Source organism: Musca autumnalis, unplaced genomic scaffold (genome assembly GCF_047663935.1).
Source record: "Musca autumnalis isolate F117 unplaced genomic scaffold, ASM4766393v1 scaffold_1, whole genome shotgun sequence".
NCBI lineage: Eukaryota > Metazoa > Arthropoda > Insecta > Diptera > Muscidae > Musca > Musca autumnalis.
In genome coordinates, this window is record NW_027411644.1 from 186,224,442 (window position 1) to 186,238,049 (window position 13,608).

At 34.8% G+C, this 13,608-nt stretch overlaps 1 protein-coding gene across 3 annotated transcripts in view; it reads right to left on the bottom strand.

Moving 5' to 3' along the window:
* Window positions 1–3,456: 3,456 nt before the first annotated feature.
* LOC141388813 (methylthioribose-1-phosphate isomerase) overlaps window positions 3,457–13,608 on the bottom strand; it is a 54,861-nt gene continuing 44,709 nt past the window's right edge. For all 3 annotated transcript variants that reach the window (XM_073959207.1, XM_073959206.1, XM_073959209.1), the window contains exons 3-6: window positions 4,670–4,905; window positions 4,398–4,606; window positions 4,173–4,336; window positions 3,457–4,109 (exon numbers count right to left, since the gene is read on the bottom strand). In XM_073959207.1, the coding sequence (XP_073815308.1) occupies window positions 3,780–4,109; window positions 4,173–4,336; window positions 4,398–4,606; window positions 4,670–4,905 (939 nt within the window). In that variant the 3' untranslated portion in view covers window positions 3,457–3,779. The remainder of the gene's footprint in view (window positions 4,110–4,172; window positions 4,337–4,397; window positions 4,607–4,669; window positions 4,906–13,608) is intronic.

Below are 13,608 nucleotides of genomic sequence, written 5' to 3' on the forward strand. Positions count from 1 at the left end.
GAGTACGAATTTCCACAACTACCTCAACCCTACACTCCAACAGTAATCTTAATTCCAAATTTCAGGATTACAGCGGCATCCTACCACCGTAATCCACATTGTACCAAATTTAGTACCATTTAGTACTTTTTGTTCCCACAGGTCCCAATTTCCAAACCTACCTATATCAAACACTCCAACAGTAATCTTAATTCCAAATTTCAGAATTCCTGCTATATCCGTTCACCCAAATCCAAATTGTACCAAATTTGGTACTATTTAGTACTATTCGTACCCATGAGTACGAATTTCCACAACTACCTCAACCCTACACGCCAACAGTAATCTTAATTCCAAATTTCAGGATTACAGCGGCATCCTACCACCGTAATCCACATTGTACCAAATTTAGTACCATTTAGTACTTTTTGTTCCCACAGTTCCCAATTTCCAAACCTACCTATATCAAACACTCCAACAGTAATCTTAATTCCAAATTTCAGAATTCCTGCTATATCCGTTCACCCAAATCCAAATTGTACCAAATTTGGTGCTATTTAGTACTATTCGTACCCAAAAATACGAATATCAACAACTACCTCAATCCTACACGCCAACAGTAATCTTAATTCCAAATTTCAGAATTACAGCTGCATCAGATCACCGTAATCCAAATTGTACCAAATTTAGTACCATTTAGTACTTTTTTTCCCATAGGTCCGAATTTCCAAACCTACCTCTATCCAACACTCCAACAGTAATCTTAATTTCGAATTTCAGAATTCCTGCTATATCCGTTCACCCAAATCCAAATTGTACCAAATTTGGTACTATTTACTACTATTCGTACCCATGAGTACGAATTTCCACAACTACCTCAACCCTACACGCCAACAGTAATCTTAATTTCAAATTTCAGGATTACAGCTGCATCCGATCACCGTAATCCAAATTTAGTACCATTTAGTACCTTTGTTCCCATAGGTCCGAATTTCCAAACCTACCTCTATCCAACACTCCAAAAGTAATCTTAATTTCGAAATTCAGGATTTCAAATTCGTACCCATGAGTACGAATTTCCACAACTACCTCAACCCTACACTCCAACAGTAATCTTAATTCCAAATTTCAGGATTACAGCGGCATCCTACCACCGTAATCCACATTGTACCAAATTTAGTACCATTTGGTACTTTTTGTTCCCACAGGTCCCAATTTCCAAACCTACCTATATCAAACACTCCAACAGTAATCTTAATTCCAAATTTCAGAATTCCTGCTATATCCGTTCACCCAAATCCAAATTGTACCAAATTTGGTACTATTTAGTACTATTCGTACCCATGAGTACGAATTTCCACAACTACCTCAACCCTACACGCCAACAGTAATCTTAATTCCAAATTTCAGGATTACAGCGGCATCCTACCACCGTAATCCACATTGTACCAAATTTAGTACCATTTAGTACTTTTTGTTCCCACAGTTCCCAATTTCCAAACCTACCTATATCAAACACTCCAACAGTAATCTTAATTCCAAATTTCAGAATTCCTGCTATATCCGTTCACCCAAATCCAAATTGTACCAAATTTGGTGCTATTTTGTACTATTCGTACCCAAAAATACGAATATCAACAACTACCTCAATCCTACACGCCAACAGTAATCTTAATTCCAAATTTCAGAATTACAGCTGCATCAGATCACCGTAATCCAAATTGTACCAAATTTAGTACCATTTAGTACTTTTTGTTCCCATAGGTCCGAATTTCCAAACCTACCTCTATCCAACACTCCAACAGTAATCTTAATTTCGAATTTCAGGATTCCAAATGTATCCGATCACCCAAATACAGATTGTACCAAATTTGGTACAATTTAGTACTTTTCGTAGCCATAAGTACGAATTTTCAAAAGTATCCCAATCCCACACTCCAATAGTAATCATAATTTCAAATTTCAATATTGCTGCTCTATCCGATCACTCAAATCCAAATTGTACAAGATTTGGTACCATTTAGTACTTTTCGTACCCATAACCAAAAATTTCCAAAACTACCTCTATCCTACACTCCAACAGTAATCTTAATTCCAAATTTCAGAATTCCTGCTATATCCGTTCACCCAAATCCAAATTATACAAAATTTAGTGCCACTCAGTACTTTTTGTACCCACAAGTACGAATTTAGTACTTTTCGTTGCCATAAGTACGAATTTTCAAAAAGTATCCCAATCCCACGCTCCAATAGTAATCTTAATTCCAAATTTCACTATTCCAGCTCTATCCGATCACTAAAATTCATATTGTACCAAATTTGGTACCATTTAGTACTTTTCGTACCCAAAAGTACGAATTTCCAAAATACCTCTATCCTACACTCCGACAGTTATTCTAATTCTAAATTTCAGGATTTCAGCTCCAGCCGTTCCCCCAAATCCAAATTGTACCTTATTTGGTACTATTTAGTACCTTTCGTACCCATATGTACGAATTTCGAAAACTACCTCCATATCTCAAACCTACACTCCAACAGTAATAGTAATTCCAAATTTCAGAATCGTTTCGCCCAAATTCAAATTGTACCAAATTTGGTACCATTTAGTACTATTCGTACACATGAGTACACATTTTCAAAACCACCTCCTTATATCAATTCATCTTCTAAACCTTGATTTTCATTCCGAATTTTAAGATTTTTGCTCTATCCGTTCATGTAATACCAAATGGTACTAAATTTAGTAACTTTCAGTACTTTTCGTACACTTATAGTTCGAATTTCCAAAAACCCTTTGGTACACCTTTCTAACTCTCCATCAGTGAACCTCATTCCAAATTTCAGAATTCTAGCTCTTCGCGTTTGCCTAATAATAAGGGTACCATATTTAGTACCTTTTAGTACTTTTAGTACCGTTCTAGTTCGAATTTCCAAAAATCCAGCCTTATCTGACACCTTTGGACCAAGAGTGACACTCCCTCAAAATTTCAAGATTCTAGCTCCAGCCGTTTAGCCTGGGCGTTGATTATGAATCAGTCAGTCAGTGAGTCAGTGAGTCATCATTACTCAACTCTTTTATAAGTATAGATATATGCCCCAAAGGACGGTACCATCTCATACTAGATGATTCTGGGTCCTTGCAAATTTACTAGGAGATGCGATCCTTCAATTAGAAAGGACAAGGATTTACCAAAAAATTCAAGACTAGCAAACAAAATTGGGACTCACAAAAACGGCTCATCACTGTCCGATTTCAATCAATTTCAAGTTTTTCCAAGATATATTCCATTTCAGCTTTCTACAAAAATTTGCATTTGAAACGTCTCGTCGCCCTTTTTGAAAATAAAATAACATGAATGCACGTTTCCAGAGGCAGTCCAGATTCTAATCTCAGCTGGTCCGTCGGATTGTAATGATTCAATACATTTAATCGTAAGTAATCATTAATAAATAATTAAGGATATATAAAAACAATTATTTAGTCTTGGCTCATATTTATTACAAAAAAAGTGTTGAGCAATATTTATTTTTAGCAAAATAAAGTACAAATATTGATTAACAATATCACAACTAAAATTGATTAAAGTGTATTTATGTATGTATATAAAAATGGTGCTATAAAACTGTAATTTATATGTATGTATATTATTATTGTATATTTAATGTCTTGCAAATTTGGATTTGTAAAGGAAGCATCTAAATTGATTTTATTTCTTTTTAGGGGAACTTTTTGTAGTATTTTCATAGTTTGGTTTTTTGTTTTTCTTTTGAACTTATCACTTATTTTAGGTGTAGCTTAATTACAAATCTAATAAAGCACTAATTTCTTCCTTTAATTGTTGTGGCTTAAAGACGCCACGTTCTGTAATTATGCCAGTAATTAGGGAAGCGGGCGTAACATCAAAGGCGGGATTCCAACAATTAATACCAGGTGCAGCTATTCTATGTTCACCAACGTGAGTCATTTCACGATCGGGTCGTTCTTCAATGATAATATGATCACCACTGGGTATTTGTAAATCAATGGATGTTAGGGGAGCGGCAACAAAGAATGGCACGCCGTGATGTTTGGCAACAACAGCTATTTGATAGGTGCCAATTTTATTTGCTGTATCACCATTGGCAGCAACCTGAAATACACCGAACGCAAAATTATTTTTGAGATATGAGAAGAGATGCAACATGGAACTTACTCGATCGGCTCCTACCACAACAGCTGCCACATTTTTGGCTCGCAACAATGCTGCCACCATACTGTCCAGTACCAATGTGGCTGGTAGTTTATCATGGACAAGTTCATAGGCTGTTAAGCGTGCACCCTGATTATAGGGACGTGTTTCCGTGCAATAAACGTGTTCTAAAAAACATTTATTAATGTTTTAAAATAGGTAAATACATATTATTATAAGAGTTATTACCCAATTTCTTAAGTTCGTGTAATTTTCTAACAACACCAAGCGCTGTACCATATCCAGCTGTGGCCAATGACCCTGTGTTGCAGTGTGTCAATACCCTCACCGGGCCATCTTTACCGGCATTTTCTAATACAGCCTTTGCACCATTTGTTCCAATGGCTTTATTGTCTGATATATCCTTTTGTAGCATGGCTTCAGTGATATCAAGGAATCTACAATAAAATAATATATACTTTAGTAAGCTTCCATTTGGGTTTTTATACATACGAACTTACTTTTGTTTCATTTCTTCTACGTTAACACTTTCATCTTTTGTCAATTCATTGGCCAAACTAATCAATTCGTCAGCAGCAATTTTCATATTGACAGCTGTGGGTCTTGCCGAAACCAGATAATTCAGTTTACCCTCAATTTCTTGCCGCAATGTTTTCTTAGATTCATATGTTTCTGGAAATATTTCGACTGCTAATGATAAACAGCCTACAATGGCAATGGCAGGAGCACCACGAACCTGTAATAATAAGAAGAAGAACAAGAAAGAATTGCAGTTATAATTTTCTAATAGAAATAAAAAGCGTCAGACTACAGCTCTTAAAGAATATCATTGAATATAACATTTTTATTCCGATTTTTTCGTAGGTGGCTAAATCTCCACAACATGATGGCAGACACATTTTCTGGGTGCTTCGGCTACGAAAAACATGCATCTTCCGGATGTTAACTGAGTTAAACCTCTAGTGTTTGTTTGCCTTGGTTGCTGGCGTTCTTTGCTGCGATAAATGGGGGTAGGCTGCGAGTGTGGCATTCACAATGTACCTTTGTACTGTCAAGTGCAACTACATCAATCTGAATGCTAAGACATTTTAAGCGTATTCTATCTATATGCCAGGAGTAAACATCTTGACGCGATGCAGGGACTTAGGTCGCAATTTCTTTACTTCCGTTCTACATGACATTTTGAGAACGATAAAGTGCGACTGACCACTGATCGGCACTGATCTAGAGGTTCTCGGTTATACCTTTGAACAACTCTCTGCAGGTCATGAAGATCGCTCCTGACGTGCCTGAGTGGTAAAGTCTGTAGACTAGGTCGTGATAAGTATGCGTCCAGCAGATACTGTATCGTGTTGATGTTTCGGTAAAGGCTTCGTCTCCTCATGAATGGTCCACTGGTGTCATGAGGGTGCACACTGTTGCACTCCTCACGTCGTCATTCTAGCAGGATTGAATATTTTGCCACTGCGTAACGCTAACATTTGTATACCACACTGGCGCCGAATTGCTTACCACCGGCCTACGGATTTTTAAATCGGTCAACAAGGTTTCTTTGTCAGCAAACAAATTGATGGACAAAATAATAAGTACATTTTGGAAATCATTAATTAATATTAGTATATTCATTTGTTTAGGATAGATTGTTATTTAGGATGTTTATATTATTACTTTTTGGTGTTTCCACCTATATTTTGAATTCCTTTTTGTATTCTTTTTGGTATATTGCTTAGAAGTTTGCTCAAATTTTACAAAGTTATTTCATACGATTATGTACCAATGCACTGTTTTAAGTGTCCCCAAAGGTTTACTATTGGATTCATGTCCGATTACTGCCTATGCGAGTCAAGTAACTTCATTATATTGTCCTGGAACAAATCCTTGGCATATGGAGTTGCATGTTTTGAATCGTTATTTTGCTGAAAAATCCTTTTAAAAAACATTTTTTCTTCTGTTTGTAGCAACATTGGGTTGTCCAATATGTTTTGTATTGGAAATGGGTTCCAGCATCTGTAATGTGATATATTGCATGAAGACCATATCAGGAAATCAATCAGCCTCACACCACCTAACCTAACCTCCGTGTTTAAGTGCATTTTTGTTCCATTACATGAAATTCCTTTCCCTTGAGATTCATGTTGCCGTAATTATTACAGAATAAAAATACATATTTTATTTATTTTAATTTCAGTCAATTTTATCAGAGCAGGAGTAGCTGCCATCATTATAGTATGTAGGACCATGCCAATATCATGGATGTTAGGACTCGTGTGTCAGATATATATTCACTGGACAATAGCCGTAGACTATCCCCGCATTTTCACATACAATATCAGGAACCTATGGCTTATCCTGATGACGTTATTTTTGTTTATAGTACTAAAATACGTAATTTTCCAAAGTCCGATCTGGGTTATCAATATTTTCCTTATATAGTGCTCCTTATCGAGCACACATAATCTTTTGAAAGAATTTATTATCAAAAAACTTCAATAAAATATATTTTGTGACCGCAGATAACGAAAATGTGAATAAAAACTGTAGAATATGGTCCTAAATCATATATAAATAATAAAAAGTGAACGCTTCTGGAGATGTTAAATATTATAGCTACAAATTTCTTTTGTTCAGTAGTGCGATTCTGTAACTTTTTTTAATAACGAACCGACATCGGTAGTTAACGAAAATATTCGGTTGAGTTAACGAATGTCCTATTCTGTAACTTTATGTTACCGATTGTATAAATCGTTAACTCATACCGACGAATATCGATTGGAAGGAAATGTCAAATATTATATTTTAATATTAATTAAAATATATTTTGAAGCTGAAAACATTACTTCGTCGCGAATACAAAACATGAAGCGTTTAAGAAGGAAACAATTCAGACTTTTGAAGGAATGTGGCTCAAATGTGTGTCTTTTGGATGGCTACGGATGCCAGTAATGAAGCATTTCTTAAGATGTTTTTATTGTGTGTGTGATTTAAAAGTAATAAAAGTGATAAAACCACCATTAATCTTTTTAAAAGCGCAGTTGTATTTTTTATTTAAAAGTTGGGATCATATTTTGGGTTGTGGTGCTCTGTATCAAAATTCAGCCGTGATATTTGACATGACTTAAGCCCCTTCAGTGATCGTGGATCCACGTTACCGTCATTTGAGTTTATATATTCACATATTCAATTCACGCCCACATTAAAAGAAATTTCTCATAGCGGAGAGTATGAAAAGTTCGAAAATACAAGCTTATACGCCATGTTTAGCATTCTGATTGTTAGTGATGCTGGGTTTAAATCTATGAGATTATCATAGAACAAAGTAGGTTATAGTAATACTCTTCACGTGTCACGTACTATTTTATTCACGTCACGCGCCTCCTAGAAAGATAGTGTTAAGGACATTGGTATAGGTCTTACACAGCAGTACCACACTTGAGTTCTTTTGAAGCATTAGCTAACGTTTTTCCTCTTTAATAAGTAAAACAAAGGTTAGCGCAGTCTTCATACGTAGGGTAGTAGCATGGGGCAGCTTCGCCAATGTTGCGCCTTCGTCAGCGCCGATTTAATTGATGCTACATGTAGATCTTCCAAGGGAAAGTTATGAGTTAATCGAAGATCGACAACATTCTCTTTGGTGATCTTTATGCAGCTTCAATAAAATCGGCGCCGGCGAAAGCACAACAGTGGCGAAGCTTCCCCCTGTTATCCTACATAGTTAACCCTTATGTAAATGCCTTAAAAAGATTTTTCTCAATAAGGCGGAATTTACCTTGTGTACCGTCTTTATTGACATAGCATATGTTCATATAAAACGCCGTTGTTAAAAGAATTCAACAAAATATTGCAATTATTTACTGTCGTTAAGACTTAACAACTACTTTTTTTTGGTTGTTAACTTAACAATAATTTTCGGTAATTAACGACAAAATTTACCGACAAAAATTGTTAAAATTGGTTACAGAATAGCACTTACCGAAAATTATCGTTAACTACCGACATTCGTCGTTAATTCTGTCGTTAAGGAGTTACAGAATCGCACTACAGGGACTCATAATGAAATTTGATTTGGAACATTTCTTCTTTTGACACAACCCTTAAAAAGTGACTCAGTATGGAATAAATTGTAATTAAGAGTCTAAAAGTTTAACGAATAATTTCTACCTATAATACCTAATTTTGTAACGTCATTATCATAACAAAGTATTTTACTTAGATATATAGTTTGTTCTAGGGATAGGTAAGTCGACTTTCGGTTAATCGATTAATCGACTTTTTGCAGTCAAAAATCTAAAAATCGTAGTCGACTTTTGTCTGGAGGGAAAATCGCATAATCGATTATCTTGTGATCGATTTTCGAGTTTGCCCATAGATTGTGGACTTGGCGGTTTTACACTTTTGGCGGTTTTACAGTTTCAAAAGAAAACTCGAAAATCGACGAATAGTCGATTATAATCGATTTTCTGCGGTTATGAAAAAGTCGAAAGTCGAGTTTTAAAACAACTGAAATAATCGCAAGACCGAAAAATCGCATTTTTAGTTTTAGACCAAAATCGAAAAGTCGAAAAATCGGTTATTGCCTTCCATTACCTATCCCTAGTTTGTTCTAGGACACAATGAAATGTTGTGTAGAATATTTCTCCTTTTAACACCTTTCGTCTAAAACTAAATTTCATGTTACTTTCATGCATCAACTCGAAAAAAGAACGAAACAAATTTATTCAAAAAATATTTGGGTGTTTTGTTGGAAAACTTGATGTATACATATATCGACGCCTAAAAACAATAGTATGCTAAGTCGACTTAGCATGTTTTCAAGTTCTTTACATTTTTATATTTAACGTCCTTTAACTTAAATTCTGTCAAATTTTGGTAATAATCGGACAATCCGAACAGAAGTTATAAACAAATATTAACTTAGCATAGTACTGAAGGTCAAAGAAATTTCCAAACTTTTAGAGCTTGTCCTCCAAAACTCACTGTTCAGAATTAGCAAACTATTATTTGGAAGTGTCGAACGTCCTTTAAATTAAATTCTGTCAAATTGTGGTAATGATCGGTCAATCCGAACAAAAGTTATAAACAAATATAGACTTAGCATAGTACTGAAGTTCAAAAAAAATTCCACACTTTGAGAGCTTCTCCTGCAAAACTCACTTTTTAGACTTAGCATACTATTATTTGGAGGTGTCGATATTTTCTTGATATATATTACAAATACTTATTTAATTCATTTGGCGACTTATATTGAAATATTATGGAGATTATTTTTGTCTTTGACGTTTTCTATCTAGAATGAAGATTTGTGGGACAAAACTTAATAGACTCAGATAAAGTACAACATTAAGCCTAAAACGTGATTTTACTTTTGCCAGATTCCTGGCGTTAAGGTACGATTTAGAGTTTTGGTGAATTCGGGGACCTATAGTAAAATTTTATGACAAATAATTTTGTAGAATATTTTGATCTGATACGATCACATTTTAAACGAGGTTTTAAACGTTTTTAACAAAAGGGAATTTTTTTAAAATTTTTTACACAAAAAGATACCCCGTATTGTTGTCAGTAATATTCCCAAAGACACTTTATACCTAAAATGCAAGGATTCCAAGGAATCTGATGTCGAATATTTCAAAACCTGTACAAATGGGCGGAACTTGCCACGCCTATTTAGGTTACTTCCCGACGTAAACTTTCAAAACGCCGATACACGTGTCTTCTTTTTTTCGGTCCTCTTTGTTGTACAGTGTTGTCGAAGATTTTTTCCCCTCATTTCTTAATTTTGACGCCAATCTCCTCTCTTCAGGGTAATAGTGCTTATTTCGATCCATCAATTAATTTTTATTTTATTTTTGTTTAATATTATTAGCACAGTTAAATTAGTAACCAACTTTTATTAACATTTACTCGATTATTGGTAAATAATAAAAAAAAAAATCAAAAATGTATTTATTTTTTTGCCAAGCAATGCTTGTTGCATCATTGGTTACAAATAGAAGTTTCGAAATTTAACGCAGTTCCCATCTTTCTACAGAAAAAAAAAACTGAAAATGAAGCACAACATCAAACATAAACTATGTTGTACTTATTATTTGGTCATATGTGTATCATTGAATTTTGCTGGATTCCAAAACATAGTAATTTAATGCTAAACGAATTAGCAAATGAACTAGCTTTAGGTGGCTATAAGTCTTTCGGTCTACTAGTTAATGAATCTGCCAGTCGTTAATGTATGTACATCGGCATCTGGCCTATGATCTCTCATCGACATAGATCGACCTCCCTTCTTGCACTCGATAAGTTAGGTGAAGCAGTCACCTACACGATTAACAGTAGGTCTCATATCATTGAGCTGATATGATTCGTGGTGCACTCATTGACAAGTTTCCCTTGTCCCTTCTGGGATGTTGTGGAACAATTATTACACTGTGCAACATTTTTAAGGTAATCTTGTGCAAACAATTTGAACTGAGGATTTTTTGAAAGTTCAGACCCAAACGACAAAACCCCTAGTTGGGTTTTGTCGTGTCAGATCCAGATTGGATTTTATGGCCCCATCTAAATATGGTTAAATATTGACTTTTTAAAGCAATTCTAGGCTATATCTCTGAAACACATGTTCATCTTTATCTGACCACTGAAGCAAATTTGTAGATATGGGAAAGAATACACATTTCGAGAAATAATGAACTCGAAAAATTACATTTATTGCCTCAAATTGGATAAAAATCGAAAATTGCCATAATTTGTATACATTTCGCACCATATCTTCAAAAATAATTAATTTCTTCTTAATGTTTTCTTTTGGAAAAATATTCCCTGGAATGTAATGCACAACTCTTCAAAACATGTCATTGTTGTAAAGTGCATCTATCACGTTGTTTTGAGTATATTTTTCAACGACGATTTAATAAATATGTCAATAATGTGGTGAAATCCGAAATGCAAGAATAAACTGTTGGTGTGAACTGTGTTTGAAATACGTGTTGTAAAAGATATGATGCAAAATATCGCTGGAACAATATGAAGTAAGCATTTTAGAATTTCAGAATGGATCTGACAGTACAAAATCCTACTAGGGTTTTTGTAGTCTCAATATGAGCTTTCAAAAAATGCTTACTAGAAGTTGTTTGCATTTTCAGTGTTGTATAGTGTTATTATTGGATCGAAAATCTCAATGGTTTGGCTGCTGTAGGCCAAAAAAAAAAAAGAAACCTATTCGAATTTCGATTTACTATCTTCCGCAAAAGTGCAGTATAGACCAGTGGAAAACAATAACAAAAACTACAGACGATATAAAAATAGCTTGCGCTGGAAAAACTTGATTTATATTTCTTTAATCAAGATGAGACTTACCAGATAAGTGGTGGGGTAAAATAATTGATTAATAAAATATAAAGAATTCATCAAATCTCTTGAGGATTCCTTTATGATTGCTGTCATCATTAGAAAGTGCAATAATTTTACGACACGACGTCCTCAATAGTTTTAACTACAGACTCTAAAAAAGTTATATAATAATTGCCAACAGCTCCAAGTCTTGTAATAATTTATCAACCATGTTCAATTCATGAGTCATTCCATATTAAAAATATAAATATAAAAAATATATTCAACAAATTAAAAAAATACAAATTTCTAAATAAATAAAGATGAGAGAGATAATGTCAAACATTATCAAACCATAAATAAATCTCACAGTCAGCAAAAGAAGAAACTGTCCATCACACACCTCTGATACTGTACACTGGGAAAGGGTGTAATATATGACATCCATGTGATATTATATGCTAATGAAAATGATATACCGAATAAGATGAATTTATATAAGGCATGCGACCAGAGGAGAATAGAGATAAGATATAATTTATTTTCTATATTCTTGGAACGAAATGAAATGATAAATGAGAACAAATCAAATAAAAAAACAAGTAAATGAGGACCTTAGTCAAACGAGTCCGATCATGTGATACCCTACACGCATTGTGGTCGGAGGACTTCTTTAAAATCCACGATTCGTGGTCTGAGGTGTCCTTGAAAAAATCCACATTTTGCGGTCTGAGGTCTCCTTGAAAAAATCTTTAAAAAATCCACGTTATGTGGTCTCCTTGAAAAAGTTTTTAAAAGATCCACGATTCGTGGTCTGAAGTCTACGTAAAAATCTTAAAATATATACTTTTCGTGGTCTGAGGTCTCCTTGAAAAAGTTGTTAAAAATATACGTTTGCGGTCTCAAGTCTCCTTGAAAAATTCTTTAAAACATCCACGATTTGCGGTTACCAAAAATTTGTTCACGGAATTTTAATATAATTTGGTATCAGTGTCTGCCAAAGTGGGATTTTAGGCTGACTTCATAAATGCAATATGATGCGTCAAATGACATCGTCGCGACTTCATAAATGTAGCATGTATTTTTATTGACATCGTCGCGACTTCATAAATGTCATGCGACACATCACACTGCGCAGCAATTTCCGAATTTGTGCAGTGTTTCCAAGTGGACTGCACAACAATTGACATTTCTTTAGTACTGTTATGCCAACTGACATTTGCAAAGAAAATAGGAAAAATACATAGGAAACTATTAGAAATGGCGGATTTTTGGTAATTATTCAATATAATAATTAAAAAAAAAACGGAATTTTACAAAAAGCAATGTGTTAATGAATGCAGCAAAATACACGTCTCTTTTTCGACAATGTCAGTGTTGCCACACATATTTACTTCATATTTTTGAGATATTGTCATTTTTTGCAATGTACATAAATACTGCATTTAAGTCAGCCTTTCTTTGACGAAAGGTGGCTTTGCTTTTTCGGGTTCTTTTCCTCAGTAGTCTCACAACACTCCTAATCAGACCATGGATTTTAAGGTGGTAGCTTTTGGTACCAAAGTATAAATATTGCGGCTGTTTGAAAAGAGTGGGCTGTTCTTCGCCAATGCATTTTAACATTATCGCGACAAGGAGTGCCGTCTTCCAGCATGTGCTTAAGTTGAGCGAAGTAGGCGTGTACTATCTCTTGTGTTTGCAGCTTCTCGATATCCAGCTTCCGCCCTGTGTTAGGTCACACTTTTGCGCAACTTTAAGACAAGTGGGTATCTTGGATCCTACAAAAAAATTGTTCGAATCGATGTTCGCTACTCGAATCGATCGTACACCTAACCCACTGGGAGAGTGTCTTCCGTCTATTTCAATATAATCGGTTTTTCCATCGGAGGACATTCTCGTGGCAATTTTTTTTCCAGGTGTTGGAAACTGGTCCTGCTCACTACCATTTTTGTTGTTGCAACAGTATATTTATTATATGTTTGTGTGTTTGTTTTTCTGCTTAATCTGGCTCTGGGTCTATCTCCAGTTCTAGAAATGTAGTTTTTTCGATGGGTTGTAGCCACATGGCTAATGGAGTTAGTTGTGTAGGTTTAGTAGGGCAGTGGAAAAGGCGCCG